At 39.5% G+C, this 17,942-nt stretch overlaps 1 protein-coding gene across 1 annotated transcript in view; it reads right to left on the bottom strand.

The window, feature by feature from the left end:
* The window catches only part of AVL9 (AVL9 cell migration associated), an 87,284-nt gene that overhangs the window by 34,775 nt on the left and 34,567 nt on the right, over window positions 1-17,942 (bottom strand). Inside the window, exons 3-10 of the mRNA XM_030551325.1 lie at window positions 15,380-15,465; window positions 9,288-9,359; window positions 7,821-7,910; window positions 7,345-7,411; window positions 6,263-6,303; window positions 5,008-5,046; window positions 2,297-2,366; window positions 1,002-1,525 (exon numbers count right to left, since the gene is read on the bottom strand). Coding sequence (XP_030407185.1) covers window positions 1,002-1,525; window positions 2,297-2,366; window positions 5,008-5,046; window positions 6,263-6,303; window positions 7,345-7,411; window positions 7,821-7,910; window positions 9,288-9,359; window positions 15,380-15,465 — 989 coding nt within the window. The remainder of the gene's footprint in view (window positions 1-1,001; window positions 1,526-2,296; window positions 2,367-5,007; window positions 5,047-6,262; window positions 6,304-7,344; window positions 7,412-7,820; window positions 7,911-9,287; window positions 9,360-15,379; window positions 15,466-17,942) is intronic.

Genomic DNA, 17,942 nt, shown 5'->3' with positions numbered 1-17,942 from the left:
GAAGGTCAGGGACAGGTCATGGGCTGCCGTGAATTTTCGTTTATTTCCCATGACCTGTCCATGACTTTTACTAAAAATATCTGTGACAAAAACTTAGCCTTCCTTATTTCCAACTGCAGTACAAGTAACATCTACGCTAGGTGTAAGTGTGTTTAATTTTTAATTTGCTGAGTCATGTTTGCCTCATTAGTCACTCATTGCTGCAAGCAAAGCAAGGTATCCCCAATAGAGGGTATCCTGCAATGCAAATAAGAGGATGACATTAAAGCCAGAATAAATACATAACCCTCCTACATGAAACAAATGGACTGAAATTATTATTAATTTTTTTAACATAGATAATTCCTCAAGTAATGACTCCTTACCAAAGATAGAAAGAATGAAAAACTCCATGATGTCCACTAGGCACCTTATCTTGCAGATTTGTCTAACAAGTGCTTAGATATTACAGCAAAGAGAACTATAGGAAAAGCCTAAATGGCCAGGATCCATAGTAACACACCCTAAATGAGTACTTCCCACATCTTTGTTTTATCAAATTTTATAATTACATTAGAAACACTTGTACTTACACAATAATCCTTTCTATTAATTAAGATGTTACTAAATAAATTAAGATTTCTAAGTTCTGCAGAAGCAAAACAGAAACAATACATGGGGGGCCCCATCTAGGGCAAGCTGTTAGTGTCTGCAGCTAGTTGATCAAGGAGTGTCTGCAAGTCATTGCCTGTTAACAACATGACTTAGAAAAATAAACTCAACAGTCATAGATCCTGGGAAGTAGCGCTTATGCATGTGGGGTGGAAAATACATCCAGGAAAGTGGGGTTTTTATTATACAAAAATAAAGTCTCTTGTCAGAGTCTACACTTGAATACTGAGCAATACTTTAAACAGGCTTTAAGTTGGGCACCTAAAATTGCTTTTGAAATCACTTTTGAAAACACTTAGGCCTGAAAGCGTTGGTAAATATTTACTAAGTATAATTATCAAAATGTTTACCTTAGTAAAAATAGCCAATGGCATGCCATACTGGTCCTCCTCCAACCCCGATATCAGTCCTGGAACAAGAACCACATGTCCTGTTTTAGCCTGAGGTTGCACAGTAATTGGAGGGCTTTCTGAAGTTGTGCATTCCTTTGAAAGGATTTCAGTCTGTTCTTCTTTCAAGTTAGTATCCTCCAAAATACTAGGATCCAAGGTCTCCCAGTCGCTTTCAGAAGACTCTGGAGAAGTGCGTGAAGGAGGTTTCAAATGTTGTCCAGTGCCATTGGAGGACTGTGATCCATTGCAATTCTTTTCAGAATGGAATAAAGGCACATCTGTTTTCCGAGCCTCCTGGACATGATTTCCTGATAGCTTCCTGCCTTCCTCACCCATTCCTGAGTTTGTATTTGAAATGTCAGCAGCAGACACAGAAACATAATCATCTAAAGGGGGAGTAACTTCCCGCAGGCCAGTATCCTCTGATACACTCTTTCTTGGTCTGTACTGTGAACTGTCAGTAAGACCATGTTCAATCATACCTGGAGGACAAACACATACACAATATCATCTCACCAAAGATTTCAGTGATTTTTGATAATGGCAAAGTAGGAAATGCTTTTTAGTATATCAAAAGTGTCATGCATTTTCATTGCCACTTTAAAAATCCAGTCCACCTCTGCCAGAGGCACTGACTTTCTAATGTCCTCAGGCCCTACCCCATCCCTGCCTCTTCCCGCCCCTGCTCTGCCTTGTTCCATCCCCTCCCCCACCACTCCAGCGCCTCCTGCACGCTGTGGAACAGCTGATTGTGGTGGGCAGGAGGAGCTGGGAAGAGGGAGAGAGGCTGATTGGGTGAGTGGGGGGGCTGCTGGTGGGTGCTCAGTACCCACCATTTTTTCCCCATGGGTGCTCCAGGCCAGAGCACCCATGGAGCTAGCGCCTATGACTTCAACACAAATGGATCAGTACTGACATTCTGCTTTGGCAACCGTTATTTAAAGTTCAATAAACATTTGGCAGGAACACAGAACCAATATGCAGCCCGCAGAGATAAAATAGACTTAGTTTCTTATTACTAAGGTAAGGAGCACTCAATAAATATCAAGTGTTATCAGGCTGTGTGCATATGCGCTTCATAAAAATATTACGCAGCTGTGTGTGTGAATTCACTGCGGCTATTATACTCTGGCAACATATCAACACAACCCCTGTGTCACATAAGTCCCCCCCGCCCAAATATATCACTGTCAATTTCAGTTATGAACAGAAATTACACAAGAAAGAAATAGCTGAAACCTGCTTTTCCTTACCAGGAAAGAGAGACAGGACAGTCATCAGTGCTCCCACCAGTCTATTTACTGGAGAAATATAAAATACCACCTGTGGGGAGGGGGATGAAGGGAAAATTAAAAAGACAGCTGCAGTCAGAGACAAAAGCAAACAGAAACCAACAAACAAGAGAATCTGAGGACATCTAATGCCTATATCTATCTATCTATCTAAAAAAAAATTGTTTTAAATCAGTTCATGGAGAATTTCACTTCGATAAAAGTCCCCGTAACATTTTTATTCAGATAAATATTTAAAGAGAAGACACAACAAGGCATTTACCATATTTGGATGATTCAATCTTATCCTGTGTGGTTAGATCAGTTTCAGGGGTGGTAAGAATGACTAGCTACCATCTTAATGATTGTAGAAGGTCATTTTTACAATTCAATCAATTTGGTCCTTGCTGGTGCTCACTGTTGAAGAACGGGTGCGATGCCACATAGCCTTTAGCTGACTGGAGAATCAGGCAGTCAGAACAGTTTTAAAAACCCATCCATGTGAAGGAATACCTCTTCTTCCCACACATGGCCAAAATTTTGTTTGTGGCATGGTAATTATATATTTAAGGTTAGTGCTTTCCATAATTCTAGTGCGTTTTTCCTTTAGTTTGTCTGGGTGCACATTGACTTCATTTCCCCCTGTAACAAGCCAGCAAATAGTGTGATCCTGGCAATAAATATCCAAATGGCCATAATCTGCAGATGGTGTCTCAACCCAGCAGTAGTTGGGAGTTTGAGACATGCTTCCTCCTACCTGTGGGACAGGCATCAACCCATGAATTAATGGGAGTTGAGCCACAGAACAAAAGGCATCTTTCTGATAAAGAATGGGTGGCATTATTGGGCATACTGGCTTAGTATGTTTAAGGTCTTTGACTGTACAGGTTTCCCCACAACTATTCTGGAACCTTAGCAGCTGTTCAGAAACAGTCAGTACAGGAAAACAGTGTGTTCTCTCTCTCTCTTTTAGCAGACAGCACCTCTTTTAGGCAGTAAGATAGCCTGAAGAAAAATATAATTGAGACTTACACTTCTCTGTGGATTTAAACTAAGTTGACTTACTTATTTTAATATTTATTTTTATTTACTATGAATCAAAGTTAACATGACTAGAGAGACATGACCTTGGATACTAAATATATATTTCAGATAAGTATCCATACAAGTCACAAAAATCTAGAACTTGAAAAGAAAATCTAAAGCTTGCTTCCTTTGGTATTTATATTATTATCTATTTTATGTTTAAATGAAGTTCTTTTTTTCTGGACCTTATGCACTAAGAATTTTCACTCTACAATGATGAGTGCACTATTTAGGTCCTAGAGTAGCAGCTGTTAGTCTGTATCCGCAAAATCCTGAGGTCCCTTCCAACACTAATAATCTATGATACTATGAAAAAGAACAGGAGTATTTGTGGCACCTTAGAGGCTAACAAATTTATCTGAGCAGAAGCTTTCATGGGCTACAGCCTACATCATCAGATGCATAGACTGGAACATACAGCAAGAAGATATTTATACATGCAGAGAGCATGAAAAGGTGGAAGTAGCCATACCAACTGTAAGAAGCCAATCAATTGAGATGAGCTATCATCAGCCAGAGAAGAAAAACTTTTGACGTGATAAATCGAGATGACTCATAGAAGGTGTGACGATCTTTAACATGGGGAAATAGATTCAATTAGTGTAATGGCCCAACCATTACCAGTCTCTGTTCAAACCTAAGTTAATTGTACTTAATTTGCATATTAATTCAAGTTCAGCAGTCTCTCTTTGGATTCTGTTTTTGAAGTTTTTTTGTTGTAAAATTGCCACCTTCAAATCTGTCACTGAGTGGTTAGAGAGGTTGAAGTGTTCTCCCACTGGTTTTTGAATGTTATGATTCCTGATTTCAGATTTGTATCCATTTATTCTTTTGCATAGAGACTGTCCGGTTTGGCCAATGTATATGGCAGAAGGGTATTGCTGGCACATAATGGCATATATCATGTTGGTAGATGTGCAGGTGAACGAGACCTTGATGGCATGGCTGATGTGATTAGGTCCTATGATGGTGTCACTTGAATAGATATGTGGACAGAGCTGGCAATCTTACAGAATCTTACAGTTGGTATGGCTACTTCCACCTTTTCATGTTCTCTGAATGTATAAATATCTTCCTGCTGTATGTTCCAGTCTATGCATCCGAGGAAGTGAGCTGTAGCCCACGAAAGCTTCTGCTCAAATAAATTTGTTAGTCTCTAAGATGCCACAAGTACTCCTGTTCTTTTTATTTAGGTCTTGATATTTCCCATCCATTCCCTTATGCAGTTGACCATTTCTCATTATCATTTGTACCAAGTCTCATAGTGGTTTTTCGTGATATGTACCTCCATCCCTTAAAAACGGTTATGAAAAGTTCCATACCGAAGTTTACCAAATTTTACCTGCCTTTGCTCTAGAGTAACTATTAATTTTTTCCATTATTGACAGTTTGTGAGCAGAATTTATACACCAACACATACACAGAGCAGTTAATCAAGGGGATAAAGTTTTCCAGTTTTATTTATACCTGCATGTAAATATACTTGAGCATTGGGTTTTACTCCAGACATATTTACTGTAGTATTTATCTTTCACTCACATACTCTCTATAGAGTCATATAAACAATTACATCTCCATTTCAATCCTCTCCATCCCACAGACCCTACCTTTTTCTCTAGAAGAATCAATTTAAAAAGAATTAAGATCTGCAAAATAAGAAGAGAAAATTAACATGGTGGGTGACTAACAAACAGGAAAAAAAAACCACATTTACATGTGTGTAATATACGGAAATTCATCTTTCATTAAAAATGTTTCCCTTAGTTATTTCATTGGCCGGAAACAGGAAACTGTGGCCACTGGGAGCTGCAGGAAGCCATGCCTGCAGATGGTCCACAGCAGCAAAATGTCTCGCAGCCCGCAATCAGATTACCCTGATGGGCCACATGCGACCCACAGGTTGCCCACCACTGCTCTAAGCATTCCTAATCCCCACAATTTATACAATAGCCCAGAGATTAGGGCATTTACCCAGGAGGTGGAAGGCCTGATCTCAAATCTCCACTCTGCCTGAGAGGAACAGGGACATAAACCCAGGTCTTTACTTCCTGACGAGTGCTCTAACCACTGCACTATGGTGTATTCTGAGGCAAGTTTCTCTCAATCTCTACTACTGAAGTTGTTCCACTTCGCATAAAACAACAAAATATTAATTCAGCCATAGAGAGAATGAGAATGACTCTATAGTCCAGCAGTTAGGGCACCTATCCAAGAAGTGGGAGAGTCAGGTTCAAGACCCTGCTCCTACCAGGCAGAGTGGGGATTTGAACCTGTGTCACTCACATCCTACATAAGTCCTCTAACCACTGCGATAACAGGTTTAAGTGGAGTGGCACCACCATCTCCTACTCCTTGGTGTATGTGTTTTGTTTTGGTTTTTTTGGTGTTGGTTTTTTTTTGTGATATATGAATAAAGGAAGTGACGAGTACTTGAAACTTGTCTACTGGAGACACTTCTAGCAGGGGAGGGAGGGGAGGAAAGACGGAAGCCCTAGCAAGGGTAGAGCCAACAGAGCAGGTTGCTATATCTCGCTCCCCACAACTCCTGGCAAGGAAATGTGGGTAGTATGTGGTGGCAGGAAGGGTGAGTGGCTGGAACGTATCTCCAGAGGGCATATGGTCCCTCAAACAACAATCCTCAGGTTGCACCAACCTGCATCTGAGGCCAGAAAGTCCCAGGAGGCTGTATCCAGCTCCTTAGCAGCACCCCCTAGGTACAGCAGAGAGTCTGGACCTTAAAATATGAAGAAGTGTATGTGTGCACATGCTTAGCTGTCAGCTGCTTATCATGCAACCTACAATTTTACATGTAAAAAAAGCTTGCTACTGCTGTACTTTATTAGCCACATGAAGAAAGCATACCTTGTGTCTAAACTGAAGGACAAGATCTCGGGGAGACAGACCTAAAACATTGAGAATAAATCCACTGGTGAAGCTTTGCAAGGGGTATCAACTCCTTTCTTCCTGTCCCCCATTTTTCTATTGACCAAATTACATAAGCTGAAGTGACACATGATGATTTCCCATTCTCATGGAAAACATGCTGGTGATTTCATTAAAAGAATTCAAACCACCTTCTCTTCCTTCTAAGAATGAGAGTTGAAAGTAAGATGGACACTCTGCATTCCAGAGGATGGCTATTTACTTTCATACTGAAGCCAACTGGTTGATGCATTTCCCTATGGGAGCATTTGATCAAACAACGACTTTTAGTTCTCTTTCTAGATCACAATTCTTCCTATGGTATGTGGAGCAAAGGATGTTGGGGGAGATTTTCCAAGGCATACAGAGCAGTGAGGTGCTCAACTCCCTTTGGAAGTCAAAAGGAACTGGGTTCCTAACTGCCATTTATGCCCTTGAAAATTTCCCTCCCCAATTAAAATTTTCAAAAAAGCATAGTTTTCCGAAGGAGCTGAACAGCTCACTCACTAAATCAGTGTTTCCCAAACTTGGGACGCCACATGTGTAGGGGAAGCCCCTTGTGGGCCGGGCCGGTTTGTTTACCTGCTGCGTCTGCAGGTCTGGCCGCCACTTCCAGCAGCTCCCCTTGGCCTGGAGCGGCGAACCGCAGCCAGTGGGAGCTGCGATTGGCCAGACCTGCGGACGCGGCAGGTAAACAAACCGGCCCAGCCCACCAGGAGCTTTCCCTACACAAGCGGCATCCCAAGTTTGGAAAACACAGCACTAAATGTGTATCATATCAAGAGGCATGACTGAAGTATCCTGGATTACAACCTAAAATGAGATCCACATTATGGAAAAATAGATAAATAATTTTCAGGTAAACTACTCTAACTCCATAAATGAGAGGGAAAATAATAAAGTCCCATGCAGACACATAAACTTATGGTGCTAAATGTTAATGCACATAAACAAACTAGTTCAGAGGAAATGATTTGGCTGATATAACGTTATATATTATTGCTTTTTAAAACGTCCCTTACCAAGATAAACTTGTGACCCCTCCAGTGTAGTTCCTCCCAAAGAGCTATTCATATGCTCATAAAGTTCCTGTAAAAGTTAAATAAAAAATATTAATGGCACATGAATACCACATCTGATGAGTAACACCTGTTCTAAAGACCTACCCAAGGGACCAGAATAAATAAAATAATTTGTTTCAAAGAGACGGACAGAAAAAAGAACATTTTTGCTTATAACTGGGTTATTACTTTAAGGGTATCATTGAATATATATTGTTCCTAGATATTTCACTAACAAGAAATATGTTTCTTTCTCAGATTCATATTAGGAAAATATATTATTTCAAGTAATTATTTAAAATAACTGAATAGAAGTATCACCTATGAAAACGCAATACATACAAGAATACACTGATTATTAAAGAATGTTTATAACTTAAAATTTATGGTCATACACAAGAGGCATTATACTGTAGTAGTATATATTGAAAGGTTACCTTAAGAATTGAAATTTGTGAGAAGTCTTTTTCTTCAAAATAGGCATGAGTAATGAGCTGTAGCTTTGCTTGAAGTAATCCATACAAAGGCTTGTGAGACAGAGAAATGGGCATGTTATGTCATGGATGAAAGGCAGATGAAAAAAGCACATTTGTTGCTGGTTTCCAGTTCCAGTGTCCTTCCTCCATATCCCACAACTGTCCTTGTGTTCTAACACTGATAGATACACCACTAGATGGAAGTGTAATTTTTAAAGACAAAAACCCTCACTGTGCATTTTAATTAGGTAACAATTTTATCTTGTGTTTCATTGGCAGTGCATCATCATCACCACTCAATATCCTGCTAGTAGTGTTGTTGGGATAGAATAAGCAGGCACTTTCCTACTTCATCTTGCTCATGCAGTTGAATTCATCTCTCAATAAAGAATTCTTTTCTCTGCCTGTAAAGTGTAGCTGCATAGTCTGACTGTAAAAAGCAACTTGCATTGTAATGTAGACCCCCCAGATAACTCAGAGCTACACGGAATATATTCTGAAGACATATCATATTCCACACAACATACTACGCTAACTGCTAAAAAAAAGCTTCATTTCACAGTTGTCCATTGCTAGGTTTTTCATTATCTGATAACTTACTAGTAATTTTATAGTGTATCACCACAGATATATCTACACTTCAATCAGAAGTATGGTTGCAGCATGGGCTGGCATCCCATGCTATCTTAAATCTAGCTAGCAGCGAAGACACAGCGGCATAGGTAGCAAGGTAAGTACATACCCAGGGTTCCCAGCATGCTCGTACAGCCTGCACTGAAACCTGTGCTATCATGGTTTCACTATTTTTAGCCATAGTAGCAACACTAAAGCTAGCATGGATATATATGCTGAATGGAATATACAATTACTGATAGGCTTCTTGGAACAATTATTAAAAATGCAAATAGATCATATCAAGACTCAAGATAAAGTACATGCATTTTTCCATGCAATGTAGTTGTAGTCTTGTCTGCTCCAGGATATTGGACAGACAAGGTGGGTGAGATAATATCTTTTATTGCACTGACTTGTGTTGGTGATAGAGACAAGCCACACATAGCTCTTCTCCAGGTCTGGAGAAGGAACTTCTAGTGTCACAGCAAAAACTGGGAGTACCTTTCTCAAACCTCAAGAAGAGCTCTTTGTGGCTCAAAAGTTTGTCTCCCTCATCAACAGAAGTTGGTCCAACAAGAGATATTACCTCACTCACCTTGTCTCTCCAGTTGAAGAAGTTATAATAAAATTTGAGTGCCTTGCCCTTCTAACACAGCTGTGATTTCAGTGCTCATTTTGTTACATTTTAAAGTGTTTCTAACAAAGAACATTTAAAATAATGAAAGTTTCCAAACAAAAATTTGTCAAACCAGTTTTCCGTGTGTATTCTTTCAAAAAAAAAAAAAAGTTTGTTTTTGTTAGTCACTCTCTTACCAGCTGACTTAGAACACAGACACTTTTCTGTACCGTTTCTCGGGTGACATCTGCTTGCCGCACCTTCAGTGCCTATAAAAAAAAAAGTATTATATGTAAAAATATCGTATGTATTTTAAATAATATTTTTAAAGCTAGTTACCAGAAAATCACCACAGATCAAAACAAAACCCAGAATGTGCTATTTGAGAACTGGCCTACCCAGTGGCATGAAAATGACATTTTTAATAAGGTATGCAGCAACTTTTTAGATGACAGATAAAAATATTTTTTCTAACATACAGACTGTGATTAATAAACCAAATAAATTTTTTACCAAATACTAGTAAGCCAAATATAATGAAACTTGAGACTAATACACGATTACCTAACATATCTACTGAAATTAAAAATCCATTCTTCTATCTTTTGTAAGAAACTCCTCAGTGACAAAGTCATAAAAATCTGGTAAACTGCACAAGTACCTAAGCAGTTTCTTTTCGATGGTCAGTGAAATCAAGCTGGACAGGTGTTTGCCACTCTGGGTGATGTGTGTAAATGTCTAAATGTGCTTTAAAGTTGAAAAAAGATCTTTCCACTTCGGCTGCAGAGTAGGGAATAATCAGAATTAAGGTAGCCAGTTTGTTGACTTTAGAGAAGCAGGTTTATAAATCCAGCACATGAATAATTCTATACAAGTCACTTTTCTCTTGCCACTGTTCTCATCTGTACACAGCACACAGCTTGGAATGCAATCTACTAATGTCAGAAATATTTGGAGAAGATGCTTCTTCCAGAGATTCAAGAGCATCAACCAGAAAATGCAGCAAAGAATCCTGTGGCACCTTATAGACTAATAGACGTTTTGGAGCATGAGCTTTCGTGGGTGAATACCCACTTCTTCAGATGCATGTGGTGGAAATTTCCAGGGGCAGGTATATATATGCTAGCAAGCAAGCTAGCGATAACAAGGTCAGTTCAATCAGGGAGGATGCGGCCCTGTTCTAGCAGTTGAGGTGTGAAAACCAAGAGAGAAGCAAGCCAACTACAAAACCAGTTTCTCCTCTCTTGGTTTTCACACCTCAACTGCTAGAACAGGGCCTCATCCTCCCTGATTGAACTGACTTCGTTATCTCTAGCTTGCTTGCTAGCATATATATACCTGCCCCTGGAAATTTCCACCACATGCATCTGAAGAAGTGGGTATTCACCCACGAAAGCTCATGCTCCAAAACGTCTGTTAGTCTATAAGGTGCCACAGGATTCTTTGCTGCTTTTACAGATCCAGACTAACACGGCTACCCCTCTGATACCTGACAACCAGAAAATGTGTCTGGAACTCCTTGAATTGTTTTGGATTCAGCAATTGTACAAATTAAAATTTCTCTACACTTTCAAATTGTGCAGTAACTATTCTCTGATATTGTCAATAACCTCAAAGAGGAGACATTTATACGTTGCTTGGCCTTCACTTGCTCTTCAACGTTCACATGCACCTAACGCTAACACCTCTTTCCAAAACTCGTCAAAAATTTGTTGCTTTCGACTAATTTGCTCTAACGTCTCAGAAGTCTGCTGAATACAAAACCCAATATCATACATCTTGGTTTGAAGAACATGAAACATCACTTCTGTCACTTCAAAAATGTTGTTGTAGAGGCAAAGGAGAAACACAAACTGAAAATTATCAACGACAGTCAGCAAACCCATGGCTGAGTGAAAAGACTGAGCATCCCAAGCTATTGGATTCTGCACCACACTTTTGAAGAGTTCAGTCAGAGCTTCTCTGCTCATTTTACAATTTGTAGAAGCCTTGAATGTAAATTCCACCTTGTGGTACAAACAGAAAGCTGTCTCTGTTTAACTAGGCTTCCAAGAAGTTAAGTTCTTTGAAGACGGAGAGGGGAAAAACAGAGATATTCCTTCTACATTTTGAATAAAATCAGTCTGCTAGTGTTTGCTGCAAAATTGAGGACAAGATTTAAAACACGGACATAGCAATGAACAAAAAGTGCACAGAGAAACTTTTCACGAACACATTTTTGAGGCCTACCTATGTCGCCTGCCATTACTGTTGCACTGCCATATGTCTGAGCTACAAACCTTGTCAACAAACAAACTTCTGGCACACAGTTTCAACATGCTGGCAAAGGTCAGCTGCAGTTCGATTGTTACTAACATCATTAAGAGCAACAAAGGGTTCAATATCGCCATTCTTGGTCACATAATGCAGTACAGTCAAAAGCTGGACTTATTGGGACTGACGTTCCATCAAGTAAAATAGCAACAAATGGTGTTTCCTCAATTTCTTTGGCAATGCCATTAAGTTGGATATTACTTACCACTTTGATGAGGTTATTTTGAATTGTCTGATGTTCTAGAAAATAAAGTAGATGGTTCCCAAGTGCTGCTTGATTAAAGGATCGAATTCCCTGACTAATTCTACATAATTGTCCCGATTCAGGGAGTTAGTTATCTGTTTAGTTATCCCTACAAAACACCACCTCTTGTTCTCTGAGATTAAATAAAACACAAATTAGTCTTTGCAAAGAGCCTGATTCTGACAGTCTTTTTATTGTGTTGTCTCACAGCACTTCTCCATAGCTCATCTAACTGAAGATCAGCACAATCTTGTCCAAATATTCGTAACTGTATACAGCCTGCTAGGTGTTGCTGGCTACTAGTGACAACCACAAGATTTATAATGGTTTTTTAGGTCAATATATCCTGCCTTATTCCATACATTATTTTCACTGATGAAAAGTAGACAAGGTCAGTGGTATAAGCTTATTTGTTTTCACTCACTCACAGATCCATTCACATTTGTACACAGCTTCACTGAAACACAGTTTCAGATCGCTAATTGCAATTTTGGTTTGGGCTTCTATTATTTATAATGTCTGTTTCTGTTGCAGTCTCTTGCACTAAATGAATTAGTGAATGAATCTGGCATGAAACTTTCCATCTTGATGAGGAGTTGACATTGCTAGCTCTGTTCAATCACAGACAATTCAATTCTACACCTCCATGCCTGAACTACTTTTTCCAATGCACAGCTGGTCAGGAAGTCAGCTGCCTACAGTAATGTTGCCTAGGCAATGTGATGTAACTTGGAGCACTGCATGCCTTGCCAGCAAAACAAGACAAACAGCCAACATGAACAGATTAATTACATGCAAGGCTTTCATATGCTTGCAGAATAAAACATTTTTTGTGAATTCTTAGACCGCATGCCACTCGGCCAAACTCACTGTTGTCTATTCCCGCCCCCCCGCCATCACTGAAACTTCCATTGACTTCAATGGTGCAGTATCAGACCTTAAGGCAATATGCTTTGCAACACTACAAATTATCAGAACAATTGGTCACAGTTGTGTTCTTAACTCACTACACAGGCAGTAGTTGCAAACAGAATCATAGAAATGTTATGCTGAAAGGGACCTCAAGAAGCCATCTAGTCTACACACACTCCCCATGCTGAGGCAGGACTAAGTATACCTAGACAACCTCTGACAGGTGTTTGTCAAACTTGTTCTTAAAATCCTCCAAAGATGGGGATTCCACGGCCTCCTTTACAGTTAGAAAGTTTTTTTCTAAAATCTAACCTAAATCTTCCTTGCTGCAGATTAAGCCTATTACTTCTTGCCCTACCTCTAAAGGACAGGGAGAACAATTGATCATTGTAACAGCTCTTAACATATTTGATGATGGTTATCAGATCGTCCCTCAGCCTTCTTTTCTCCAGACTAAACACACAGGTTGTTTTAATCTTTATATATGTCAGGTTTTTTAAATCTTATTTTTTGTTGCTCTATTCTGGACTCTCTCCAATTTGTCCACATATTTCCTAGCATGTGGTGCCCAAAACTGGACACAATACTCCAGCCCTGGCCTCGTCAGTGCAGAGCAGATTGGAACAATTATCTCCTATGTCTTACATATGACACTCCTGTTAATACACCCCAGAATGACATTTTTCACAGCTACATCACAATGTTGTCATATGTTCTATTTGTGATCCACTATAACCCCAGATTCTTTACTGGGATAGTAGTTCCTAGCCAGTTTATTCTCCATTTTATAGTTGTGCGTTTGATTTTTTTTCTTTCTAAATGTATACTTTGCATCTGCCTTTACTGAATTTGTCTTGTTGACTTCAGACAGACTCTTCGATTTATCAAAGTCATTTTGAATTCTAATCCTGCCCTCCAAAGTGCTCGCACCCCTTCCAGCTTGGTGTCATCTGAAAATTTTATAAGCAGAGTCTCCATTCCATTATCCAAGTCATTAATGAAAATATTAAATAGTACTGGACTCATAACAGATCCCTAGGGAGCTCCACTAGATATGCCCTCTCAGTTTGACAGTGAAAATCACTGAAAAGTACTCTGAGCTTAAGTTTTCAACCAATTATGCAACAACTTCATAGTAATTTTATCTAGACTGCATTTGCCTAGTTTGCAGAGTATTACCGGGATGACATGCAGAGTCTTTGGTATTAAAGACTATTTAAAAGGCATCAGCATAAAATAGAAGGCAATGGGATGGGGAAGAAACTGGTATGTTTAGCTCAGGGTGATTCGACAAGCAAAAGGCCACAACCTCTCCCTCCTCCTTCTCTGACACAATATCTATACAAAAGGACCAGCTGAAAAGCTTTTGTCTGGAAAGAGTGTTTCATGTTCTGGCATTTTCTTCTAGCCAGCTGTAAATGTAAGTGGCAACACCTGTGGAATCAGCCACTCTCACAGCTAGAACAAATAGTTCTAACATTTATCAGCAGGCCTAGAAAGGGTAGAGGGAGAAATCATATAGCCAAATGATTCTCTTATGTTGTACAAAACAGCAAGAATGTGGATTACAGCCCACATATCTATCAAAAAGACAGATTGGGCAGAATGCTGAAGTTGTTGCTACATAAAACACATATTGCTTTATATTCCACTTGTTTCAAAACAGTTCAATTTAAAATCTATTTACCCTCTTAATGGTTAGTAAACAGCAGAAACTGTAATCAACAGTATAATAAAACTAAGTTTTCTACAGTTAAATACAGAGAGACTTTAACCACAGGATACCACAATAATTGCCTATTGCACAAACACTGAATAAACCAGAGTCAATACAATAATAATAATAATAATAATAATAGAATTGCAATTATGCATTTAATATTGTAAAGCTCATTCAAACAAGAATTAATAAACAGACTTTAAAAGTAATCCAAATGTGATTGAGGGACAATATAAATAAAGTGCACAGCATGTCATTTAAGACTTCTGAACATAAAAGTTATCCAGAATGCCTTCTAAAAACTGTTAGACATTCAAGATTGTTGCACGTCATTGGAAAGGTCATTATACATATTTTAAAATAAGTGTGTAATAACATTAGAGAGTAATTATAACTACAAACATTTATATTGTGCCCATCACTTTTTAAAATCTTGACACATTGCACATATACTAGATCAAGTACAAGACAATTTTCTCAAAGAGTAGGACAATACACACTACAACCCCCTTACTGCCTAAAAATACTCCCCTGAAAATCTGACTGGTCTGGACAATAGAGAACTACATTTAATGGGAAACTGCAAAAGAGAATTTTGATCCACCTTGAAAATTTACTTTTTGCAAAGGAGACCAATATCTTTTCTGGAAATAAAGGAGATACGTGAAGGAAGAATGTGTGTGTCTGTGCAATAGGTACCCAAAGATCTCCTAAGGGCTGTTACTGGAATAATTTAAACCTGCTTTCAGCAACAAGTTCCACTTCTCTGGCAATATGAATTCTTAGCTAGCCTGACAGATTCTTCCAGCTTACTTCAGCTTCTGGGAGCTCTCGCCTGGTAGATTCGCTGTAACCAAAACATATAATGGGACGTGTAAGGAGACTGACATGAACCACAGTGCTCCTGGTGGTGAAAGAAAAGAGAGACTTCTTCGGCTCCAAAGGTGCCTACTCTGCAGATTCATAGGTTTTAAGGCCAGAGAGACCATTCTGATCAGTTAGGGTTGATCTCTTGCATAATGCAGGTCATAGAATTTCACCAATTCATTTCTGTATCAAACCTACAATTTTACTCTTGCAGCTTTGCAACTATAAATTACCTTGGCTTCAATCTGCCTATAGCACGAGACACCATATATTGTGGTTCGATCTCCACATCTTGGTGGCAAGTGGAAAAACACAGTATCTAAGAAAAGAGAGAAAAAGCTTTATCAGCCACCAACAGAACAATACATCAACATTTTGAAATTTCAGCTCTATAGTCATCTTTTTCAACATTACTCTCATTTACAAAAGCCTTACTGAAGGAACTGCACTTTCTACCAGCTCTACTCTTTTGTAAGTAGAACTTTTGTAAGTAGAGCTGAACTCTTTTTGTCTAAATCTGTGACCAAACTGTTCCAGTAACTAGTAAACAACTCGCTTTCTCTCTGTGCAAAGGTGCCAAATAAGCAATATTTATGCTATGACATGACAAAGTGCATTAAAAAAAGAGCTTTTCATTCAAGTGTAGGGTTTACTTCAAAGCTAGACAGTGTTTAATAATTATGCAAACAGATAGATATATTACTGCCACTAACGGTTAATTGCTGATTTATAGATACAGCAAAGGCAAAGCACTCATTAGAAGAATTCCATCTTGCAGTTCACAACATTTCACTATGAAGGGAGAGTGACCAAAATTGGTTACTGACTTTACAATAATAAAATGAAACAGAACTGTACTTAAAAATATGGAGTAGTCTCTTGAGAACAGGAGTTAGATACTAAAACCAGTCAGTCCCTTTTACAGATTTCATTGCATTCTAAAGAGATTGGGTAGGGGGTTAGTAGAATTTTTAATAAATGTCTCTCCAAGCCAATAAACAAGTAGGCTAATTCCCCATTTCACTAGACACTAGTAACCCCTACACTGTGAATTACTCAATACCAGGAGAACCAGGCCCAATATGTTATAGTAAATTTACGGTAATCTCATTTTGAAATACATTTGGTAATTCCAATTTAAATCTTTAGTGTGTTTCTGGCCATAAAACCCAAGGATATACACCCAACAGGTTCAGTTGCTTTGTTGCTATGCTAGCTTTGCAGCAATCTCTCTTACTTCAAAATATGCATTAATGACCTGTTGCTGTGGTAATGAAATGACAGAAAGTCAACTATTTAGCTTTCATGCATAGGGCTGTGGCACTGAGCCAATGCAGAAACAACTTCACTCACCTGGTCCTACTTCCTGCTTTAGAATGCACTCTGTAGATCATTTGATATTTAATTATACAGAACTGAAACAAAGTCAGGACCAACACAGAGTCAAGGAGTGGCCTTTTACTGATGCAAAGATAAATTCTTTTGATACAACTCCTGTACTTTTGCTACCAATTCCAGATGAAATACCTTACTTAGAGGGTAAGATGCAATTTGAATTAGAAACATAACAAAACCCTAATTAAAAAGAAGTATCTCGGTATTTTTGTGATTTTACCATTTCTTCTTTTTAAAAGTTTTCTTCTCCCCTGTTGCTGTGCAGAGAAAAAACGGTTACTCACCTTCTCGTAAGTTTTGTTTTTCAAGATCTGTTGTTCATGTCCATTCCAATCAGGTATGCACACACCATGTGCATGACAGCTGGAAAATTTGCCCCCTGGAGTTGCAGCTTCATGGTGCCCAATATAGGGCCTTGCCAACCCAACCCCACCTCAGTTTCTTCTTGACAGGTACTCCGACAGAGGGGCAGGAGGGAGAGTATTGGAATGGACATGAACAACACATCTCAATGAACAACAGTTACAAGAAGGTGAGTAACTGTTTTTTCTTCTTCAAGTGCTTGCTCGTGTCAATTCCAATCAGGTGAATCACAAGCCCAAGTTCAGGAGGCGGGGTCAGAGTTGTCCACCTATTGGAGCACAGCTCTACCAAAGACCGCGTCGTCTCTGGCGTGCTGGGTAACTGCATAATGTGTGGCAAAAGTGTGTATGGAGGACCACCTTGCTGCCCTGCATATTTCCTGGGTAGGAACTTGAGCCAGGAAAGCTGCTGAAGAAGCCTGTGCCCTGGTGGAGTGTGCAGTGATTGGAGGGGCTGGCACTCGTTCCAGGTTGTAGCACTATCAAATGCAGGACGTGATCCACAGCAAAATTTGTTGGGAAGAGACTAGAACACCCTTCTGTCTGCCACAGCCCACAAACAGTTGAAAGGACTTCTGGAATGGTTATGTTCTTTCAATATAAAAGGCAAGCGCTCTGCAGACATCCAAAGAGTGAAGCCTCCGTTCCCTGCCGCTCGAATGCGGCTTAGGACAGAACATTGGAGGAAGATGTCCTGGTTGATGTGAAACTGGGAGACAACCTTTGGGAAGAAAGCTGTAGCCTGAGCTGAACCTTGTCCTTATAGAACATGGTGTAAGGAGGCTCTGATGTTAGGGTCTTGAGCTCAAACACCCTCCTGGCTGAGGTTATTACCACCAGAAATACCACCTTGTACAAGAGGTAGAGCAGGAAGCACGCCGCTAGCGGTTCAAAAGGCAGTGCCGTCAGTCTGGAAATGATCAGGCTGGGACCAGCTACCTGACTTCCGTATATAACCTGTCGAGACCTGTGAGGAAACGGTTGATCTGAGCCTGGATGGAAGGCAGAGATGGTGGCCAAGTGAACCCTTATTAACAAC

Source organism: Gopherus evgoodei, chromosome 2, assembly GCF_007399415.2.
Source record: "Gopherus evgoodei ecotype Sinaloan lineage chromosome 2, rGopEvg1_v1.p, whole genome shotgun sequence".
NCBI lineage: Eukaryota > Metazoa > Chordata > Testudines > Testudinidae > Gopherus > Gopherus evgoodei.
This window is presented reverse-complemented; position numbering and strand designations above follow the sequence as displayed.